This window comes from Dromiciops gliroides, chromosome 2 (genome assembly GCF_019393635.1).
Source record: "Dromiciops gliroides isolate mDroGli1 chromosome 2, mDroGli1.pri, whole genome shotgun sequence".
NCBI classification, from domain to species: domain Eukaryota; kingdom Metazoa; phylum Chordata; class Mammalia; order Microbiotheria; family Microbiotheriidae; genus Dromiciops; species Dromiciops gliroides.
Window position 1 is genome coordinate 327802427 of NC_057862.1, and position 17812 is coordinate 327820238.

Genomic DNA, 17812 nt, shown 5'->3' on the forward strand with positions numbered 1-17812 from the left:
AGCCAACTGCAAGCAGCATATACTTTCTTCTCTGGAGAGAAGTGGACAAGGTACATTATGCTGCCAAATCTGAGCTCTTAAAGTGACAGGTGCTGATGACAATAATTAGGGAGCTATGGGCTGTGAATTGACTTTATGAATGAAACAGCCACACAAGTTAGAGCAGAGATGCATTTGAGGAGATAAGGATCTTTACCAACCAACAGGTTGTTAGCAATCAAGGTTAATGAAGTCTCAGGCCCCAGCATGGATTCTGTCCCCTCTTACACATCTGTCTTCTTTGGGGGACATTTCTCAGGGTTCTCTGTTCAGTACTAGGACAGGTAAAACAGTTGCTGCTGAGATAATAAACAACACCTTCCACTAACCTCCCAAAGAAGCCCAAGCCATATGTTTCAGCATCTTAAATAATGGGAAGAACAGTTTCCTGGGACAGTTTGGGTTCAGACTGACCTAGAGACAGGGCGATGGACCCAGTCCCTTCCTGCTGAAAGCTGCTCTGATTCCTATACCTTCTTCCTCCCCCAGTGGAAGATGGTCCTGTAGCCATTGCGCCTCTCCATAGTAGCCCCACTTCCTTACCTTGCACTGGTAGCAGCAGGAGCCATGCGCACACTCTGCCCCTGGTTTCAGAGTGCAATTAGAAGCATTGCAGCAGGGATTGTGGCATTCCTGGGAGAGAGAGGAGGAGTCCAGAGATGCTTATTGGGCTGATAGAAAGAAGTGGTGAGGGTGGAAAGGGATGCATTTACCTTCCTTCAATATCCCCACCTTCCATCCATGAACGTCTCATAAACCCCAAAACTTTCAGGACCCCTTTAAATCCACTCATGTAGCCCATAACAATTGTCCAGGACAAGGCCATTAGAACAAGAGGCAGCTCAATTGGTCTCCTGGGTCCTATCCCAGAAATTTCCCTTCTAACTAAAACTGACTTCAAACCAACTAGTCTCTTCCACCCCTAAAATGCTGTGAGTCTTCAGGTTGCCTATAGTAGATAATTCTTCCTTTCTTCCCCCTGGCTTCAGTGTGGCTAATTTGCTAATCAGATATGTACTTTTTTCTTTTTCTTTTTTTTTGCAAGGCAATGAGGGTTAAGTGACTTGCCCAGGGTCACACAGCTAGTAAATATCAAGTGTCTGCAGCCACATTTGAATTCAGGTCCTCCTGAATCCAAGGCCAGTGCTTTATCTCCTGTGCCACCTAGCTGCCCCAAGATGTGCACTGCTTATGTCTGAAACATATACAGCACATTGATAAAACTCCCAGTTGACATTTGGAGTTTTCTCATTACAATTACGCTGGAGACTAGGGAATTTTCAAGTAGGGAAAAGGCAGGGTAGAGCAGGTAGAAAAGTAGTTCAGAGCAGGTCTTACCTAGAGAATCTCTGGACTCGGATATGAAAAAAGGACTGTCTCCCCCTTTTGGCCCTTATTCCCCATCTTTGGGTAATTATTTATTTATCTACTATTCCCTATCTTTAGGATCACAGTATTTACAGCTGGATAGATACTAGAGATCATCCAGTCCAACTTCATCACAGGAAGTGAATTTGTCGGTCCCTCAATCCAACACCCTCCCCCCTCTCCCGTTTTACAGATGAGGACACTGAGGTGGAGAAGGAGTGAAGTGACTTGCCCAAGGTCACACAAGTACTAAGTGACAGAGCAGAGATTCAAACTCAGGCCTGGAAAGGCCATATTCAGCACTCTAACATTCTATTGCACTAGAACTCTCTCACTTTACCAATGAGGAAATTGAGGCCAAGGGGCTGGGGGTAAGAAGTGACTTTTCCAAGGTTATAGAGATGGTAATTCAGAGAGCTTGGCTGTCTGGTTCTCTGACTCCAAATCCAATGGTCTTTTTTACTACACCTGTCTATCTCTACACAAACCTTTGGGAATCAATCAATAATCAAATGTAGTATCCTTTTTTTCTCCCCCTGAATTCTAAACAGTCTCAACAGTCCCTGTTTCTCCCCTCATGACCATATCCCCTCCCCCTTCCCTCCCAGCACCAAGTTCTTACCTCCTCCTCACCACAATCACATTCTTCTCCATCTTCCAGGTACCCATTTCCACACCTCTGGCCACCGTACAAAGTCCTAGTATCTGGCATGTTGGAAAGACACATGCCCCCTCCTGACTGCAGGTACCTGTCCAGCTCCTTCCTGTTGCACCAGTTGAAAACCTTGGGAAAGGGGTGCCTGGTTGAAGAAGGAACAGAGAGCTGGAATGAACCTCCCCAGGTGAGGCAGATGAATGGTATAGAAGATGCAACACAAGTCTGTTTGGATGAGTCCATCAGCATGATGGCTACCGGAATTCTGCACCCATATTTCCAACCCTCTAAATTCTTTTGTACTGGCTTAGGTTTGATTTTCAGCTCTCTTAGGATGATTAGGAATGTTGTTGTTGCTTGTCCTTCATTCTTGAAGAGGACCATGATATCAGGATGGTGTTATGACTTGCACTGAATTGGATTTAAATGAGGGAGGGCTGTGCCAACTCACCAACCTCACTCTCTCCTCTAGAGTCATCTGGGTCCAGTGGGGAGATATACATCAGGACAACTGGAGATGGAGGGATAATCTATAGACAGCCCCTGTGTTATGTTGCTTTCTTTGCCATATCATGAGAAAGTGAGGAAGGTCTTTAGTCCATGTTGAAGTCAGGGGAGAATAAGGCCAAGATAAGCACAAGATGGGCGGTAATTGATTGGCTATGACCTACACTGCTGGAGGAAACCTCCAAATTGCTGAGATCCCAGTCCACACTAGAATATCTGACTAAACAACAAGGCATTCCTAGCCTTATTTTTGCTTCATACAGCATCAGAGCAGGTGTTCGAAAATCAGAGACAGCAATATCAATATTGTGCATGGATGATGTGGATTTCGTGTGTCTCAGCAGAGTTGTAAGCATTTTAAGGAGGCTGCTGTCCCCTCAGAACTGATGAACAAGCCAAAAAGAAAGAGCTTCCAAAGTTTATTCACCAATTTATTCATTCACTCGATAAATATCTAATAAGCGTATACTATGAGAAAAATTCCATTCTGGTGCTGAAGGAGATAGAGAGTTTAAAGGAAAGACAAATACAGCACATTGGATGGCTACTAGACCTGGGATCAGGAAGACATGGATTCAAATTCTGCCTCAGACATTAATGAACTTTGTGACCCCGAGCCATTTACTTAACCTCCCTGAGCCTTGGGTTTCTTCATCAATAAAATAGAAGTAATAATAGCACCTATCTAAGAGGGTCTTTGAGAAGATCAAATGAGACACCGTGTAAAACACTTTAAACTCCTGCATTAATTTGAGCTATTATTATTATGATTTTTACATAAGCTTTAGTCCTTGCTATCATAGACCTGACAGTCTAATAAGGAGATAAAGACATAAACACATCGAGCCCTAATACTCAGCATTACAAAACAGGTGTGTTAGAGAGAGACATTAAGACAAAGGTTTTATGTGAGTTGTGAAGGAAAAAGTTATTTTGGACAATAGGGATCTTGAAAGGCTTCTTGGAAAAGGGGAAGAGAACAAGCATTTTTTATATTTAAAATTTAGTATTTTTAACACTCTTTTTAAAAAATGGAGCTCCAAATTCTCTCCCTTCCTCCCCCGTCCAAGCAACAAATATGATATCACAGCATGACTAATGTGGAAATGTTTTACATAACTACATATGTATTACCCATATTGAATTGCTTGCCTTCTCAATAGGGGAGGGGGAAGGGAGGAAGGGAGAGAATTTGGAATTCAAAGTTTTTTTTTTTTAATAATAAACTTTTTTATTTATAGTTTTGAGTTCCAACTTTTATCCTTTTTTCCCTCCATCCCCTCCCCCCTCATCCCCTCCCCTCCGATATGGATCATACACATACGATTATGTAAAATATTACCATATTTGTCATTTTATACAAGCAAACTTGATTAAAAGAAAAAATGAAAGAAAGTGAAAAATAGCATGCTTTAGTCTGTTCCATCAATATCAGTTTTTTCTTTGGAGGTGGATAGTATGTTTCATCAATAGTCCTTTGGGATTGTCTTGAATCATTGTATTGTTGAGAATAGTTAAGTCATACATGGTTCTTAAAAAACAATATTGCTATCTCTGTGTACAATGTTCTCTTGGTGGAACTCAAAGTTTTAAAATACAAATAAAATTTATTTTTAAAAAGAAATGTGATATCAATTATACATGTGAAGTCATGTGAAACATTTTCATGTTAGCCATGTTACTAAAAAAATACCAAGGAAAGTTTAAAAAGTGAAAAAAATATGCCTCAATCTGCATTCAGACTCCATCAGTTATTTCTCTGCAGGTGGACAGAATTTTTCATCATAAATCCTTTGGAACTGTCTTGGATTATTGTACTGATAAGAATAACTAAGTTATTTGCAGTTGATCATCATACAAAGTTGCTGTTACTGTGTACAATGTTCTGCTTCTGCTCACTTCACTTTGCATTAGTTATATAAGTCTTCCAAGGTTTGTTGTTGGTTTCTTTGAAAGCATCCTGCTCATCATTTCTTATAGCAAAATAGTATTCTATCACAATCATATAAAACAACATGTTCAGCCATTCCCCATTTGATGGGTAAACCTTCAATTTCCTATTCTTTGCCACCACATAAAGAGCTGGTATAAATAAATACCCTTGGGGGCAGCTAGGTGGCACAGTGGATAGAGCACCGGCCTTGGAGTCAGGAGTACCTGAGTTCAAATCTGGCCTCAGACACTTAACACTTACTAGCTGTGTGACCCTGGGCAAGTCACTTAACCCCAGTTGCCTCACTTTTAAAAAATTAAATAAATAAATACCCTTGTACAAATAGGTCCTTTTTCTTTAATCTCTTTGGGATACAGATCTAGTAGTGGTACAGCTGGGTCAAATGGTATACACAGTTTTATACCTCTTTGTGCATAGTTACAGATTGCTCTCCAGAATGGATTCATCAGTTCACAACTCCACCAACAGTGCATTAGCGCTCCAATTTTTCCACATACCCTCCAATATTTGTCATTTTCTTTTTTCCATAATATTAGCCAATCTGATTAGTGTAAAGTGGTACCTCATAGTGAACAAGCATTTATTAAGTGCCTACTATATGCCAGGCACTGTTGCTTCACAAGCACTTCATAAATACCATTCCATTTGATTCTCATAACCACCCTGGGAGGTGAGTGTTATTATGATCCTCATCTTACAGTTGAGGAAACTGAGACAGACAGAAGTTAAGTGAATTGTCTAGGATCATATAGCTAGTAAGTGCCTGAGGTTGGATTTGAACTTAGATCTTCCTGTCTCTGGGGCCAGGGCTTTCTATCCACTGCACTACCTATCTGGAAAAGATAGCACTCAAGTTGGGCTTTAATTTAAAAGAAGGGCAGGAATTCAACCAGAATAAATGGAAAAGGAAAACATGCTAGGGTATAGAATAGCATAAGGAAAGGCATGGAGGCAAAGGGCAGCATATGTTTTGGGGAACAACATAGTTCAGTTTGTTAGGAATGTAGAGTACAGTGGGGCATCTAGGTGGCACAGTGGATAAAACACCAGCCCTGGATTCAGGAGGACCTGAGTTCAAATCCGGCCTCAGACCCTTGATACTTACTAGCTGTGTGACACTAGGCAAATCACTTAACCCTTATTAGAGTACAGAGAAGGGAGGGATGTGAGTGAGAGGGGATGGAATTGTCAGGTAGGGGCCAGATTATGAGTTGCCCCAGATTTGAGGCAAAGGAGTTTGAACTGTATTAAGGAGGCAGGCAACTGGAAACCACTAAAGATTTTTTTTAAAACTGTTTAAGAATGCTTTAAGTGGATCAGAGGACTGTATCAATGTGGCCACACGGTCATGCCAGACAGCTGGCATAGACCATGCCCCTAACTCTAGCTAGCCAGTTATCTCATAAATAGGTACCACTGATCACAACAAGAACTAGTCAAGAGGGTGTGGATGATTCAGTGAAAGTATGTGCCTGTGTAGGTCTTTCAGGGGATGGGAGGGAAGGAGAGTTACCAAAACATACAGCATGAGCTCTATTAATGACGGATTGCCATGAAGGAAGCAGAACCAGACAAACAATTCATACAGTGACTATAATTTTGTCAAGGAAAACAACTGTGAAAGACCTCAGAATTCTAATCAAGGCCAGCGATCAGTCATGATTCCAGGAGACAGATGATGAATCACATCTCCCACCTCTTGGCCGAGCAGTGATGGACAGAGGTGCAGAATGAGACAATGGTTTTCAGACCCAGCCAATATTCGGCTTGGCTTTGCCTGGCTGCTCTTATTTATTACAAGGCCTATTTGAGGGAGAGGGAGCTCCTGGGGGTGAGGTGCTGTTGGCTAGTGATAGTAATGCAAAAAAGAAATATGAACGATACTAATAAACATTAAAAATATTTGTATTGCATGGCTCACAAGAGGCTCTGCTCAAAGTGAATTTCAAAGCTGGCTCAATTAAATAAGGCAGACACTTGCTCCTTCTGGGAGCTGAAGCCCCACTCTGTGGCTGTAAATGCTTCTTTCTCTGAGGGACACAGCAGTGCTCCTGACTGAACCTGATCCCTTGATGCTACTTCATGCACTGTTTGTTGTTGGCAAACACCCAAAGGCATCGTAAGAAGTCATGATGATAACACTGATACCCAGTTTTGTAAAGTTTTTTTTTTAATGGTTTTCATAGTGCTGTCACATATTTTCTCATTGGCATCTTATAACAACCTCCACCTGTCTCCCATAGGCCAGACACTAAGACTGTCCTTTGTAAAGATGACCTTGAGGCCAGGAGAAGCAGGGGCAGAGCCAAGATGGGAGCCAAGATCGCCTGCCTTCCAGGTCACAGAATGGCAAAGTAAAAAGGACAGCAGACTTGGAATCAGAGTACAAGGAGGTCATGTGGTGACTACTGCATAATGAGCTGTGGGACCTTGTACCCTATTGTATCTCCCTCAGCCTCATCATTCCTCTCATATGTAAAGTGGAGAGAATAGGGGGGAGGGGACAAGGAAATGAGATTAGAAGTGCGGAAACTGCTTTAACACTATAAAGTAACAGATAATTACATTATGTTATTATGCACATTCCAACTTCCTGCCAAAAGTCACAGAACTCCACAATTACTTCTGAGATCCCTCTGCCCCAAGTTCTAACAAAGAACTTACAGGAGCCTTTAAGAAACACTAGCCACTCTCTGCTCCCAACCTCCATCCTTACAGGCTTCTTGGTTAAGAGGCCTGGGCCCAAGTCTAAGATCTGCTACTAACTAGCTGTGTTATTACATTAAGCAAATTGTTCCACTCTCTAGCCTCAGTTTTCTTATTTATAAAATTAGGGATGATTTTTAAGATCCCAAGCTCTAACGTTCTATGTTCTAAGTTCTAAGGTCCTTTCCAGGTCTAATTTTCTCATTCTGTCTATATTCTATGCTCTCAGGCTCTAACATTCTATGTTTTAAGGTCCCTTTTAGCTCAGTCCATATTCTATGTTCTAAGGTTCCCCTTAGTTCTAACTTTCTATGTTCTGTGCTCTAGTGTCTCTCCCAGCATTATCATTCTATGTTCTAAGATCCTTTACAATTCTAATATTCTTTGTCCTATGTTTCTTTTGAACTCTAGCTCTCTAAGTTCTAAGGACTCTGTTGTTCTAACATGCTATGTTCTAGTGTCCCTTCTGGCTCATACATTCAATGTTTTATGATCTGTTTCAGCTTTCTACATAACTCACCCAGTGGCGGCAGCCATGATGCACCCACCATCTGCAGCACTTGCCGAGCAGCAGTCCGCAGAGTCGTGGCTCATTCCAAAGTTGTGGCCCATCTCGTGGGCCATGGTAGCAGCCACCCCAATGGCATTCTCTGAGTGATCCTGGGCAAGGAGAGAACTCAGTCAAGATGAGCAATTCTAGGCCATCTCCCATAACCCTGATCTCCTCTAAAGATTTCTGCCATTTTTTACTGATCCAGCCTTTTATAACACATATATACACATCAATATTTAATAGATGCTTTGAGGACCTATGTGGGAGTGATTTGGGAGTCACTTTTCCTTATAATTTAAAGAGGATGAACTTGTGATATTCTATACTGGATCAGACACATGGCCAGTGTTACACCTTAGCCAGGGTACCTACCATGGAACATGATGTGGAAGGTCTTGGTTGTTTTCCTTGGCGTCACCCCAAAAGGTTAACAGAGAACCTCCAAAACATCCTCATGAAGATCTAATATCTCAGTTGAGGGCAGCAATTTTCTAGAGTATTTACCCAAACCCTTTACTTCATAAGGAAAGAAGTAGTATCACTTCTATTGCATATTTCCTAACTCCTTGGTTAGAACATACGAGAAGAGTCCAATAAATCCTGCATATTTCTAGAAAGGACCGAGGACCGAGTAATGTTATCACATCAGGAGTAACACTGCCACATCTAGATGGAATTCACAGCAAATTAATTGACCTGGATTTATGGTTCAGATGAGTGCACACCAGAGCCCAGGCTTTTAGCTTACATGACAATTGCTTTCCTATTTCCTTCCTCTGTTTTCTCATGAGAGATTGCAGAGAGGAGTTGCACAGGAAGCCTGAAATATGAGGTGCCCCCTGCCAATACTTGCAGGGACTGCTACCAGTAGTTCCCAGTAGGAGGTCTGGGGAGGAGGGAAAAGGGGAAGCCAGCTATTTCAATCCAATGGGGAAAATAGAGGCTGATTTGCAGTGATGCAGATTTCCTGGTTCATGCAACAATTTAATCAGCTTCTATACTACCCGGTTTATTGGATGGGACTCACCATGTTGACCCCTCCAGATTGGTACACAGAGCACATGGCCATCAGTGGGGCCAGGCCAATTGTAGTGCCATGGAAAGACATTCCCCTGAAAGGGAAGAGAGAGGGTAATGAAGCATCACTTCAAAGGTAAGCCAGGTACAGAAACAGCCTAATCTCCAATGACCTTTAACAGTTTTCAGTGGTTTCATTGAAAAGCCAACTTTCTTAAGCCCACCCTCATCTGATACACAGACAGATAAAGGTCTTCTGGTGTCTGGACCATCTCTATTGCTTCCAAAAGACCCAACCCCACCCCCTCATACCATTTCTTTTAACCCACTTCCAGGCAAACTCACAGAGGAGAAAGATGAAGATCAATGATTTCAAGTGCCAAAGATGTAGTTTCACTCTCTCCTCCCCTTCCTACAATATACCAATAGACTAATCTACACTGGAAGGAAATGAGCAGGGTTTACAAATTGCTTCCCATTCCTGCTTGAACAGGATGAAGCCAGCTGGGTGGAGGAGGGGATAAGGAACAGGAAGGTCATAGGTCATAGGTCATGATGCCAAGATGATTCACACTCATATCCTTCAGCTTCCAAGCTTCCACATCAGCATCCCAGGCATAAAGAGGTAGCTAGGGGCTCTGGTGTTGTCACACTCACGGCCAGCAAAGTGAATGCCATCTTGGGCTGCGTTATGCACATATAGGAATGAGGAGATGCTAGCCTCTACTATAAAATCTACCCTGAAAAGGGCACATCTGGCCAGGTCTCATGCTCAGTTCTGGAGGCCACAGTTTAAGAAAGTCATTGGTAAGCTGGAAAGAATCCAGAGGGAGGCATCCATGATGGTGAAGGGTGGGGCAGCTAGGTGGCACAATGGATAGAGCACAGGACCTGGAATCAGGAGGACCTGAGTTCAATTCCAGTCTCAGACACTTGACACTTACTTAGCTGTGTGACCCTGGGCATGTCACTTAACCCTGATTACCTCATAAAATAAATAAACAAACAAACGAATGAATGAATGAATAAGTAAAAAATACATGAATAAATAAATTTAAATAAGTGAATGAATAAATAAATAAATATCAATGCATGATGGTGAAGGGCCTTGAGTTGAAGGAACTGAGCACATTTAGCTTGGAGAAGAAAGGACTGGTGGGGGCTGGGCAGGGGGGGAGGAGATGACCACAGCCATCTCTAAATATTCAAAGGGCCATTATGTGGGAAAGGGACTAGGCTTGTTCTGTTTGTCCTCCAAGGACAGGGACAGAAGCCATGGAGATTAGATGCAGCAGTAAATTTAATCTGGATGTAAGGAAAGTCTTTTAACAACTAGAGCTACCCATAAGAGGAATGGGCTGCCACAAAAGTCTTCAAGCTCTGACTGCATGACTATTTGCCTGCTATGCTGTAGCAGGATTCCATCTGAAGGATGGGTTGGGTTGGATGAAGACTGAGGCCCCTTAAATTCTCAGTTTCTGTGATGCTATATTCTGCCTTCCAAAGGTCCCTTCAAGTTCTAACATTCTTTCTTTTCCTCTCTTGAGACTGGGTTTTCTCATCTCACCCAGGCTAGAAGCACAGCAACCACTCACAGGCCTAATCTCACTGCTGAGTGGTCATAGAAGCTTTGTTCTGCAGTTTTTCTGACCAAGGCCAGCTCGATCCTCCTTAGGCAGCCTGGTGGCCTTCTTCTCTGTGGAGCTCAGCATACCACTGCCAGATTTGGTGCAAGTATCCAATTGGTCTGCTGCACCTCAGAAACCCCAAACTGAAGTGAACAACCAGCCTCTGCAGCCCCTAGAAGCAGGGATTACATCCTTTCTGAAGGAATGGGCCATAGCCTCCACTGCCTTCTGAGATTACCTTATACTTACATGGTAGGGCAGCTAGGTGGTGCAGTGGATAGAGCGCTGGCCCTGGAGTCCAGAGGACCTGAGTTCAAATCCGATACTTACTAGATATGTGACCCTGAGCAAGTGACTTAACCCCAATTGTTTTAAAACATCTGGAGCCATCTCCAGTCTTCCTGATATATATCTTGCCACCCGCCCAGATGGCTCTGGAGGAGAGAGTGAGATTGGTGACCTCATACAGCCTTCCCTCACTGAAATCCAATTCAGTGCAAGTCAGAACATCATCCCCATGTCATGGACCTCTTCTAGAACAAAGGACAAACAACACCAGACTTACATGGTATATACGGTTGTTTGTTAATTGTCTCTCTAGAGAATGTGAGATCCTTGATGGCAGGCACCATGTTTTTGCCTTTCTTTGTACCCCCAACATTTAGCACAGTGCTTGATACACAGTCATGGTTATTATGCTTAACATAGTTATCATGCTTAATAAATGCTTATTGAGCAATTTTGTGACTGAGTTTGGAAATGATGCTCCATACTGGGAACTCCCAACAAGCTTGAGGCCCCGGTAGTCAGAACATGGCCAAAGCTCTGTTTTATAGATACTTTCTCCAATTTTCTACCGGGAGTTCTTGTCCTAACTCTCACTCAGAATTTCCCTCTTTTATTTTTCCTTAGCTCTGGGCATCGCCTTTTCTTTGTTCTGTGCTGCTGGGGAGAAGAGACAAACGAGTGGGGAAGAACTAAGGAAGATGAAAAATCAAAATGGGACAAACTCTGGTCTGTAATTTTTTAAATTTCAATTTTTTATTTATTTATTTATTTTCTTTTTAGTGAGGCAATTGGGGTTAAGTGACTTGCCCAGGGTCACACAGCTAGTCAGTGTTAAGTGTCTGAGGCTGGATTTGAACTCAGGTCCTCCTGACTCCAGGGCCGGTGCTCTATCCACTGTGCCACCTAGCTGCCCCTCAATTTTTTTTTTTAAAGAAAAAAAAATGTTCCAATGAATCTGAGAACTTATTGCTGTGTGTTCTTTCCAATAGTGAAGATAGCAACCTCTTCATGACTTCTCATCCTATGCAATTCCTTTCTGTAGATCATTCACAGAAGATCTTCCCAATGGGACAAAGGCCTTCCTCTCCTTTTTTTTTAACCTTTCATAGGGTCTTAACATAGGGTCAAAGGGTCATGGTTTTAGAGCTAGAAAGGCCCTTAAGAGGTCAGATAATCCATCCCCCCCCCCAATTTTACAGAGAGGTCAAGTGATTACTATTGCCCAAATTAGTAATGGGTAGAGCCAAGTTTCAAGCCTAGGTCCTCTGACTCCAAATCTAACACCCTTTCCAAAGAAGCACACAACCAGCACAACAGACACAGGCTATTATTCATCTTTCATCCCTCTCTCATTTTACAAGGCCAGCCCATGTCCTTTTCTAGCCATACCGGTCCTCATTGATGGCTTTTCTGCCATGTCGTATTAGACCTCTTCATGTTAAATTCGAAACCACTTGTGAGTCTCCTAATATTTTCATAAGCTGGGTGAGATGCTTGGGAAGACTCACAGGTAGACCAAGATTGGAGTAGGTCTGTGATCCAGCCAAACTGGCCTCCTCTCTATTTCTCATAGAGGGGATTCCATCTCCCATCTCCATGCCCTCACACTGGCTCTTCTTCATGTGTAAGATGTACTCTTTCCTCATTCCACTTTACACAATCCCTCTCATCCTTCAAGACAAAGCTCCAGGGGCAGCTAGGTGGCGCAGTGGATAAAGCACCGGCCCTGGATTCAGGAGTACTTGAGTTCAAATCCGGCCTCAGACACTTAACACTTGCTAGCTGTGTGACCCTGGGCAAGTCACTTAACCCCAATTGCCTCACTAAAAAAAAAAAAAAAAAGGAAGACAAAGCTCCACAGAAGATGCCACCTTCTATACGACCTCTTTTCTGATATCCCCGACTCCTAATGCCCTCCCTCTAAAACCACTTCCTGTTTAACCACCTTGCATCTATTTGCACTTAATCTCTTTATATTGATTCTGGAATACTGACATATGTGTTTGTGGTCTCCCCCATTCAAATACAAGGTCCTTGAGGATAAGGATTGCTTCATCCTTCTTCCTTGTGTCCCCAGAGCCTAGCACAGTGTCTAGTAGGCACTTAATAAATACTTGTTTAGTGATAGCAGAATGATAACATGCCCATGATGTCAGCCTACTCCAGGGAGTTGTCAAGAGCCAGAGGAAATATTTCTGGTGATACCCCCTTGGATGGTTGTCCTCTCCATTGGGGTAGATTCCACCCTGCTGAACATCATATTAAAATATATTCATTGTTATTAGAACTGCCTAATTGGCAAATATCTTGGATTCATAGAATTTCAATTCAAAATAGGTAGGAGAAGTGGGAGTCTGTTGTGAGCTCATGCCCATTGTCCCACTCTATGCCCCTGGAGTCTATCTATGGAGATCAGATGCAGGTTCCCAGCAAGGCTTATCTCCCACACCAGGTACTTTTGCCTTTAATGCTCTTCTCTCTTATCGACATTAGGTTCTATGTCCCCAGAGATCATCATGACGATGAGCACAGAAGTTTCCATGATGGGGTGAATGACCGGGCAGGCCATTCAGCCCAAGTAATTAGAGACAAAGAAGCCCAAGGGAGCAGGTTCCTACCTCATACGTGCCAATTAGCTTTGCATAAAGAAAACTCCTGACCACACAGTCAACTGTGTGATAAATGTGTGCCCTCTGTCCCAGGAGGGTTTGCCTAACTCCCTAATTGGGCACATCTTCCCACTTCTTACAAGTAGGGGCTATTTTTAAAATATTCTTTCATTGCTGCTTGGCACATGGCATCATAGGATTCCTAGCTGGAAAGGGCTTCAGCATAGGGCCTTGCACACTGGAGGTGCTGAATAAATACCAGATTGAATCTAGTCCAAGCTCTTCATTTTATAGATGAGGAACCTGAAACCCAGAAATAGAAAATAATTTGGTCAAGTAGTAGGTAGCAAATCCTGGAGTTTAACTCAAACCGTCTGACTGCAGCAAATCCAGTGCTTGCTCCACGCCCCCGCACAGCCTGACAGTATGTGCTTAATCGGTTCAGCCAAGAGCAAACACCCTACCACAGGAAATCCTGCCAATAGCCCTGGGGATGAACCTGACAGTGATGGGTGCTTTGAGAAATTCCAATTCACAAGCACTTATCAAGTACCTGCTCTCTCCCAGGCACTGTGCCGCACAATGGGAATGCAAGGACAAAAATGAAGTAACCAATATCCTTAAGGATCTTGCTTACATTCTATGAATTGGGGAAGGGACTAAGGGATCCTGCACCCATCATTTGTTTGGGACCCTTCTATTTTACGGGAGGTCTACAGAGCTGTTATGCTGACCTCATTGTTGTATGCCTCTGAAACCTGGACAGTCTATCAGTGCTGTGCCAGGAAACTGAATGGCTTCCATCCAAATTGTCTTAGGAAGGTTCTGAAGATCACGTGGCAAGATAAGGTACTGAACACTGAGGTCCTTTCTCAAGCTGAACTACCAAGCATTCAAACTCTACTGCAGAGAGTGCAACTCCAATGAGCTGGCCATGTTGTTCAAATACCAAAAGAATTCACGCAAGGTAAGTGCTCACACAGAGGTCAGAAGAAGTGATATAGGGACACTCTCAAGGTCTCTCTGAAGAAATCTGGAATCGATTATGAGACATGGGAGACAATGACACAGGACTGCCCAGCATCATCAAAGTAGGTGCTATGCTCTATGAACAAAGCAAAATTACAGTAGCTCAAAAGAAATGTGAGATGCACAAATTTGGAGACATCTCCACTCCAAATGTTCACATGGACCATTTGTGCCCAACCTGTGGCAGAACCTTCTGAGCTCCTCTTGGTCAGATCAACCTCAGTCAGACACACTGTACCTTGACCCCAACATAATGACATAATTTTGAACCTCTTTGAGCACAAAGTACAACAACCAACCATTTTAAGAGATCCTGCATCCATCACTTGGTTGGGATCCTTCTATTTTAAGGGATCAAGGGATCCTGCATCCATCACTTGTCCGGGACTCTTCTATTTGTACTGAGGACTTAGCACTGGCTTGCTAGATGGATTTGGAGATAGATTTTGGCCCCAGAACAAAGGAGACAAAGCTACTTCCCCGTGAAAACCAGACAGGCCAGGCCCCTTGAAGACCAGGAAAAAGCACCTAAATCCGTGGGGTCCAGGGAAGAGTTTCTGAGCAGTTCTTGAGAGCAAGCCCATCAGCACAATCCACATTTCTGGGAACATTCCTGGCTGTGGCCCCTGAAGTCTGATCTCATCCTGGCTGCTGCCTTGCCTACCTTCTCAGAGCTCCTGCCCTCAAAAGCAGCCTATTCACTAAGCATCTGCCTGGCTCAAAATCGCTGCAGACTTGGCTCTCCATGCACAATCCTGATGATTCCTGTAAAGAATGCCTACCTCCCTTCAGCCAGCTGCCTGACCTAACCCAAAGCTTTGTATTTTCTATACCTGTTCTGACCCAGCTCCATTCTAGCCACTTTTACTCCTAATGACTGGCCTACCATAGTTTCTTCTTTTTTTAATTAATTTTTTTTTCTTTTTGTGGGACAATGAGGGTTAAATGACTTGTCCAAGTTCACACAGCGTTACGTGTCTGATTTGAATTCAGGTCCTCCTGAATCCAGAGCCAGTGCTTTATCCACTGCGCCACCTAGCTGCCCCCTTATAGTTTCTTCTTTATATCCCCAGAACCTAGTACAGTCCCTGGAATAAGCTCCCATAGAAGCCCTAGTCCAGCTCCTTGTGGAACCACCTCCCCCCAGTTTTGACCCAGGATATCCCCTTGGATATCTCAGAAAACCCGAGCAGTTAAATATTTACTCATGGTGTGAGTGGACATCTGCAGAGCAAGCTAACCCAGCTCATTCTCTGTCTCACAGACATTCATCATTTGAATCATGTAGTCTTTTAAAAATGGTTGTCCATGATGGCTTACAAAGTGCTCACAATGCTTCCAGAACATAGTATGATTATCCCCACTGAGGAAATTGAGGCTTAGACAAGTTAAGAGAATTGCCTACGGTCACACAGTTAGCAGGTAGTAGAGCTTGGATTAGAATCCAGCTCTGTCTTTAAATCTAGTGCTCTTTCCATTTCACCACCAGCAGTGGTGGGTACTGTACTCTTCATGCAGGGAGGACAGTGTATCTTAGCTCAGAAAGAGGCCACATACGTGATCAATTGGGCATTGTCATGGTTCTTCTGTACAAGTAGCTTGCGCCGCCAGCTGAGAAACGACCAGAGAGTGGAATAGGGATTCTCTGAGACTTCACACAAATTTCCATGAGTCCAGACTTCCAAGCCCACGAGAGCAATGCGGATGTTCAGAGAGCGATAGAACTGAAAGGATAAGGGGAAAGGGAGGGAAACATATTGGTATTTCTTCTTGTTCAGTCATTTTCAGCCAAGTCCAACTCTCTGTGACCCCATTTGGGATCTTTTTGGCAAAGATACTGTAGTGGTTTGCCATTTCCTACTCCGGTTCATTTTATAGTTGAGGAAACCTTTGAGGCAAACCAAGTTAAATGACTTCTCCAAGGTCACAAAGCCAGTAAGTATCTGAGGCCAGATTTGAACTCAAGAAGATGAGTCTTCCTGACTCCAGGCTGGTGTTCTATCCACTGTTCTACCTAGCTGCCCCTGTATCTCTTCACTACCTTTTTTTTTTTTTTTTTAGTGAGGCAATTGGGGTTAAGCGACTTGCCCAGGGTCACACAGCTAGTAAGTGTTAAGTGTCTGAGGCCAGATTTGAACTCAGGTACTCCTGACTCCAGGGCCGGTGCTCTATCCACTGTGCTACCTAGCTGCCCCTCTTCACTACCTTTTAAACATCACTTTGGATTCCCATCATCTTTTCCTTCCTTATTAGTCAAAGCATCTGTGATCACATTGGTTTTCTCAACATCCCTTGGGGTAAAAAAGAAACAGGCATGAGTCCCATCTTTTGGGACAGGGAAAAAGAGACCAAGAGGTGAAAAACTGATGACAGAACCAACACTAGGATCTTGGGAATAAGAGACCATCTTGTTGGTCTGAGAGTTGTGGGAACTAAAAATCAGAGAGGTTAAATAGAGACAAGATGGCAGAGTGGAAAAAGCACCAGAGTCAGAGAACTGGAGTTGGAATCCCAACTCTTTTATTTATTCCTTAACTCTCATTCTTACTCACTGAGTAATGATGGGAAATTCAAATCTGGCCTCAGAAGCTTACACACACTTACTAGTGTGACCCTAACAAGTCATTTAACCCTGTTTTCTTTAGTTTCTTCATCTGTAAAATGAGCTGGAGAAGGAAATAGCAGATCATTCCAGTATTTTTGCCAAGAAAACCCCAGATGGGGTCACAAAGAATCAGACACAACTGAAAATAATTGAACAATAATAACAATCTGGTAACTCTAAAAGACAGCCCAACTACCCACCTGCAGAAGCCAGAGAACAATGGATATTAAATGAAAAGCAGCAGAATCTGCCTCTTTCAGTGGTCTCAGGGAAGCCAAGTTTTCCTATTTTTCCAGATGTTGTCCTTGTTTGGGTTTGGGAATTATCCCAATATTATCCTAGAATAGGCTGAGGGTGGGACAGAGGTGCTAGAATAATGGCCCAGGGGACTGATTCCTCCAGCCATTCCTTGTCCGAGCTTGGCAGTAATAGAATCATGGCTTTCTTCCTTTCAAGTCTCCTTTCTTCCGCAATGCCTGCCAGAGGAAGTAGGTTTGGGTCCCACTCATGGATAAGGCATTTTATTGGGAGAAAGTAAAGTCCTGCATTTGGGTCAATTTTTTTTAAAATCAGTTGTGAAAATACAGAATGAGGGGGATGAGACAGGATAACAGCTACATTGATAAAGACTGTGTTTAGCTGACTGCAAACTCAAGGAAAGGCCCCAAGGACCAATGCCATCTTAGGGTACATGAGTAGAATTCTAGTGTTCAAAATGAGGGAGTTAAGAAAATATAGACAAGCAGGACAGCTTTGAAAGTTCCATGTTGAAATTATTGTAGACTGGAAAGGAAAAATGAGATGCCTGCAATAGAGAACCACAGTCTCATATTCAAGTCTCCTTTTCATTCTGT

At 43.1% G+C, this 17812-nt stretch overlaps 1 protein-coding gene across 1 annotated transcript in view; it reads right to left on the reverse strand.

Annotated features, from left to right (window-relative positions):
• The window catches only part of ADAM19 (ADAM metallopeptidase domain 19), a 145517-nt gene that overhangs the window by 21415 nt on the left and 106290 nt on the right, over positions 1–17812 (reverse strand). Inside the window, exons 9-13 of the mRNA XM_043980257.1 lie at positions 15911–16077; positions 8810–8894; positions 7750–7889; positions 2030–2207; positions 583–672 (exon numbers count right to left, since the gene is read on the reverse strand). Coding sequence (XP_043836192.1) covers positions 583–672; positions 2030–2207; positions 7750–7889; positions 8810–8894; positions 15911–16077 — 660 coding nt within the window. The remainder of the gene's footprint in view (positions 1–582; positions 673–2029; positions 2208–7749; positions 7890–8809; positions 8895–15910; positions 16078–17812) is intronic.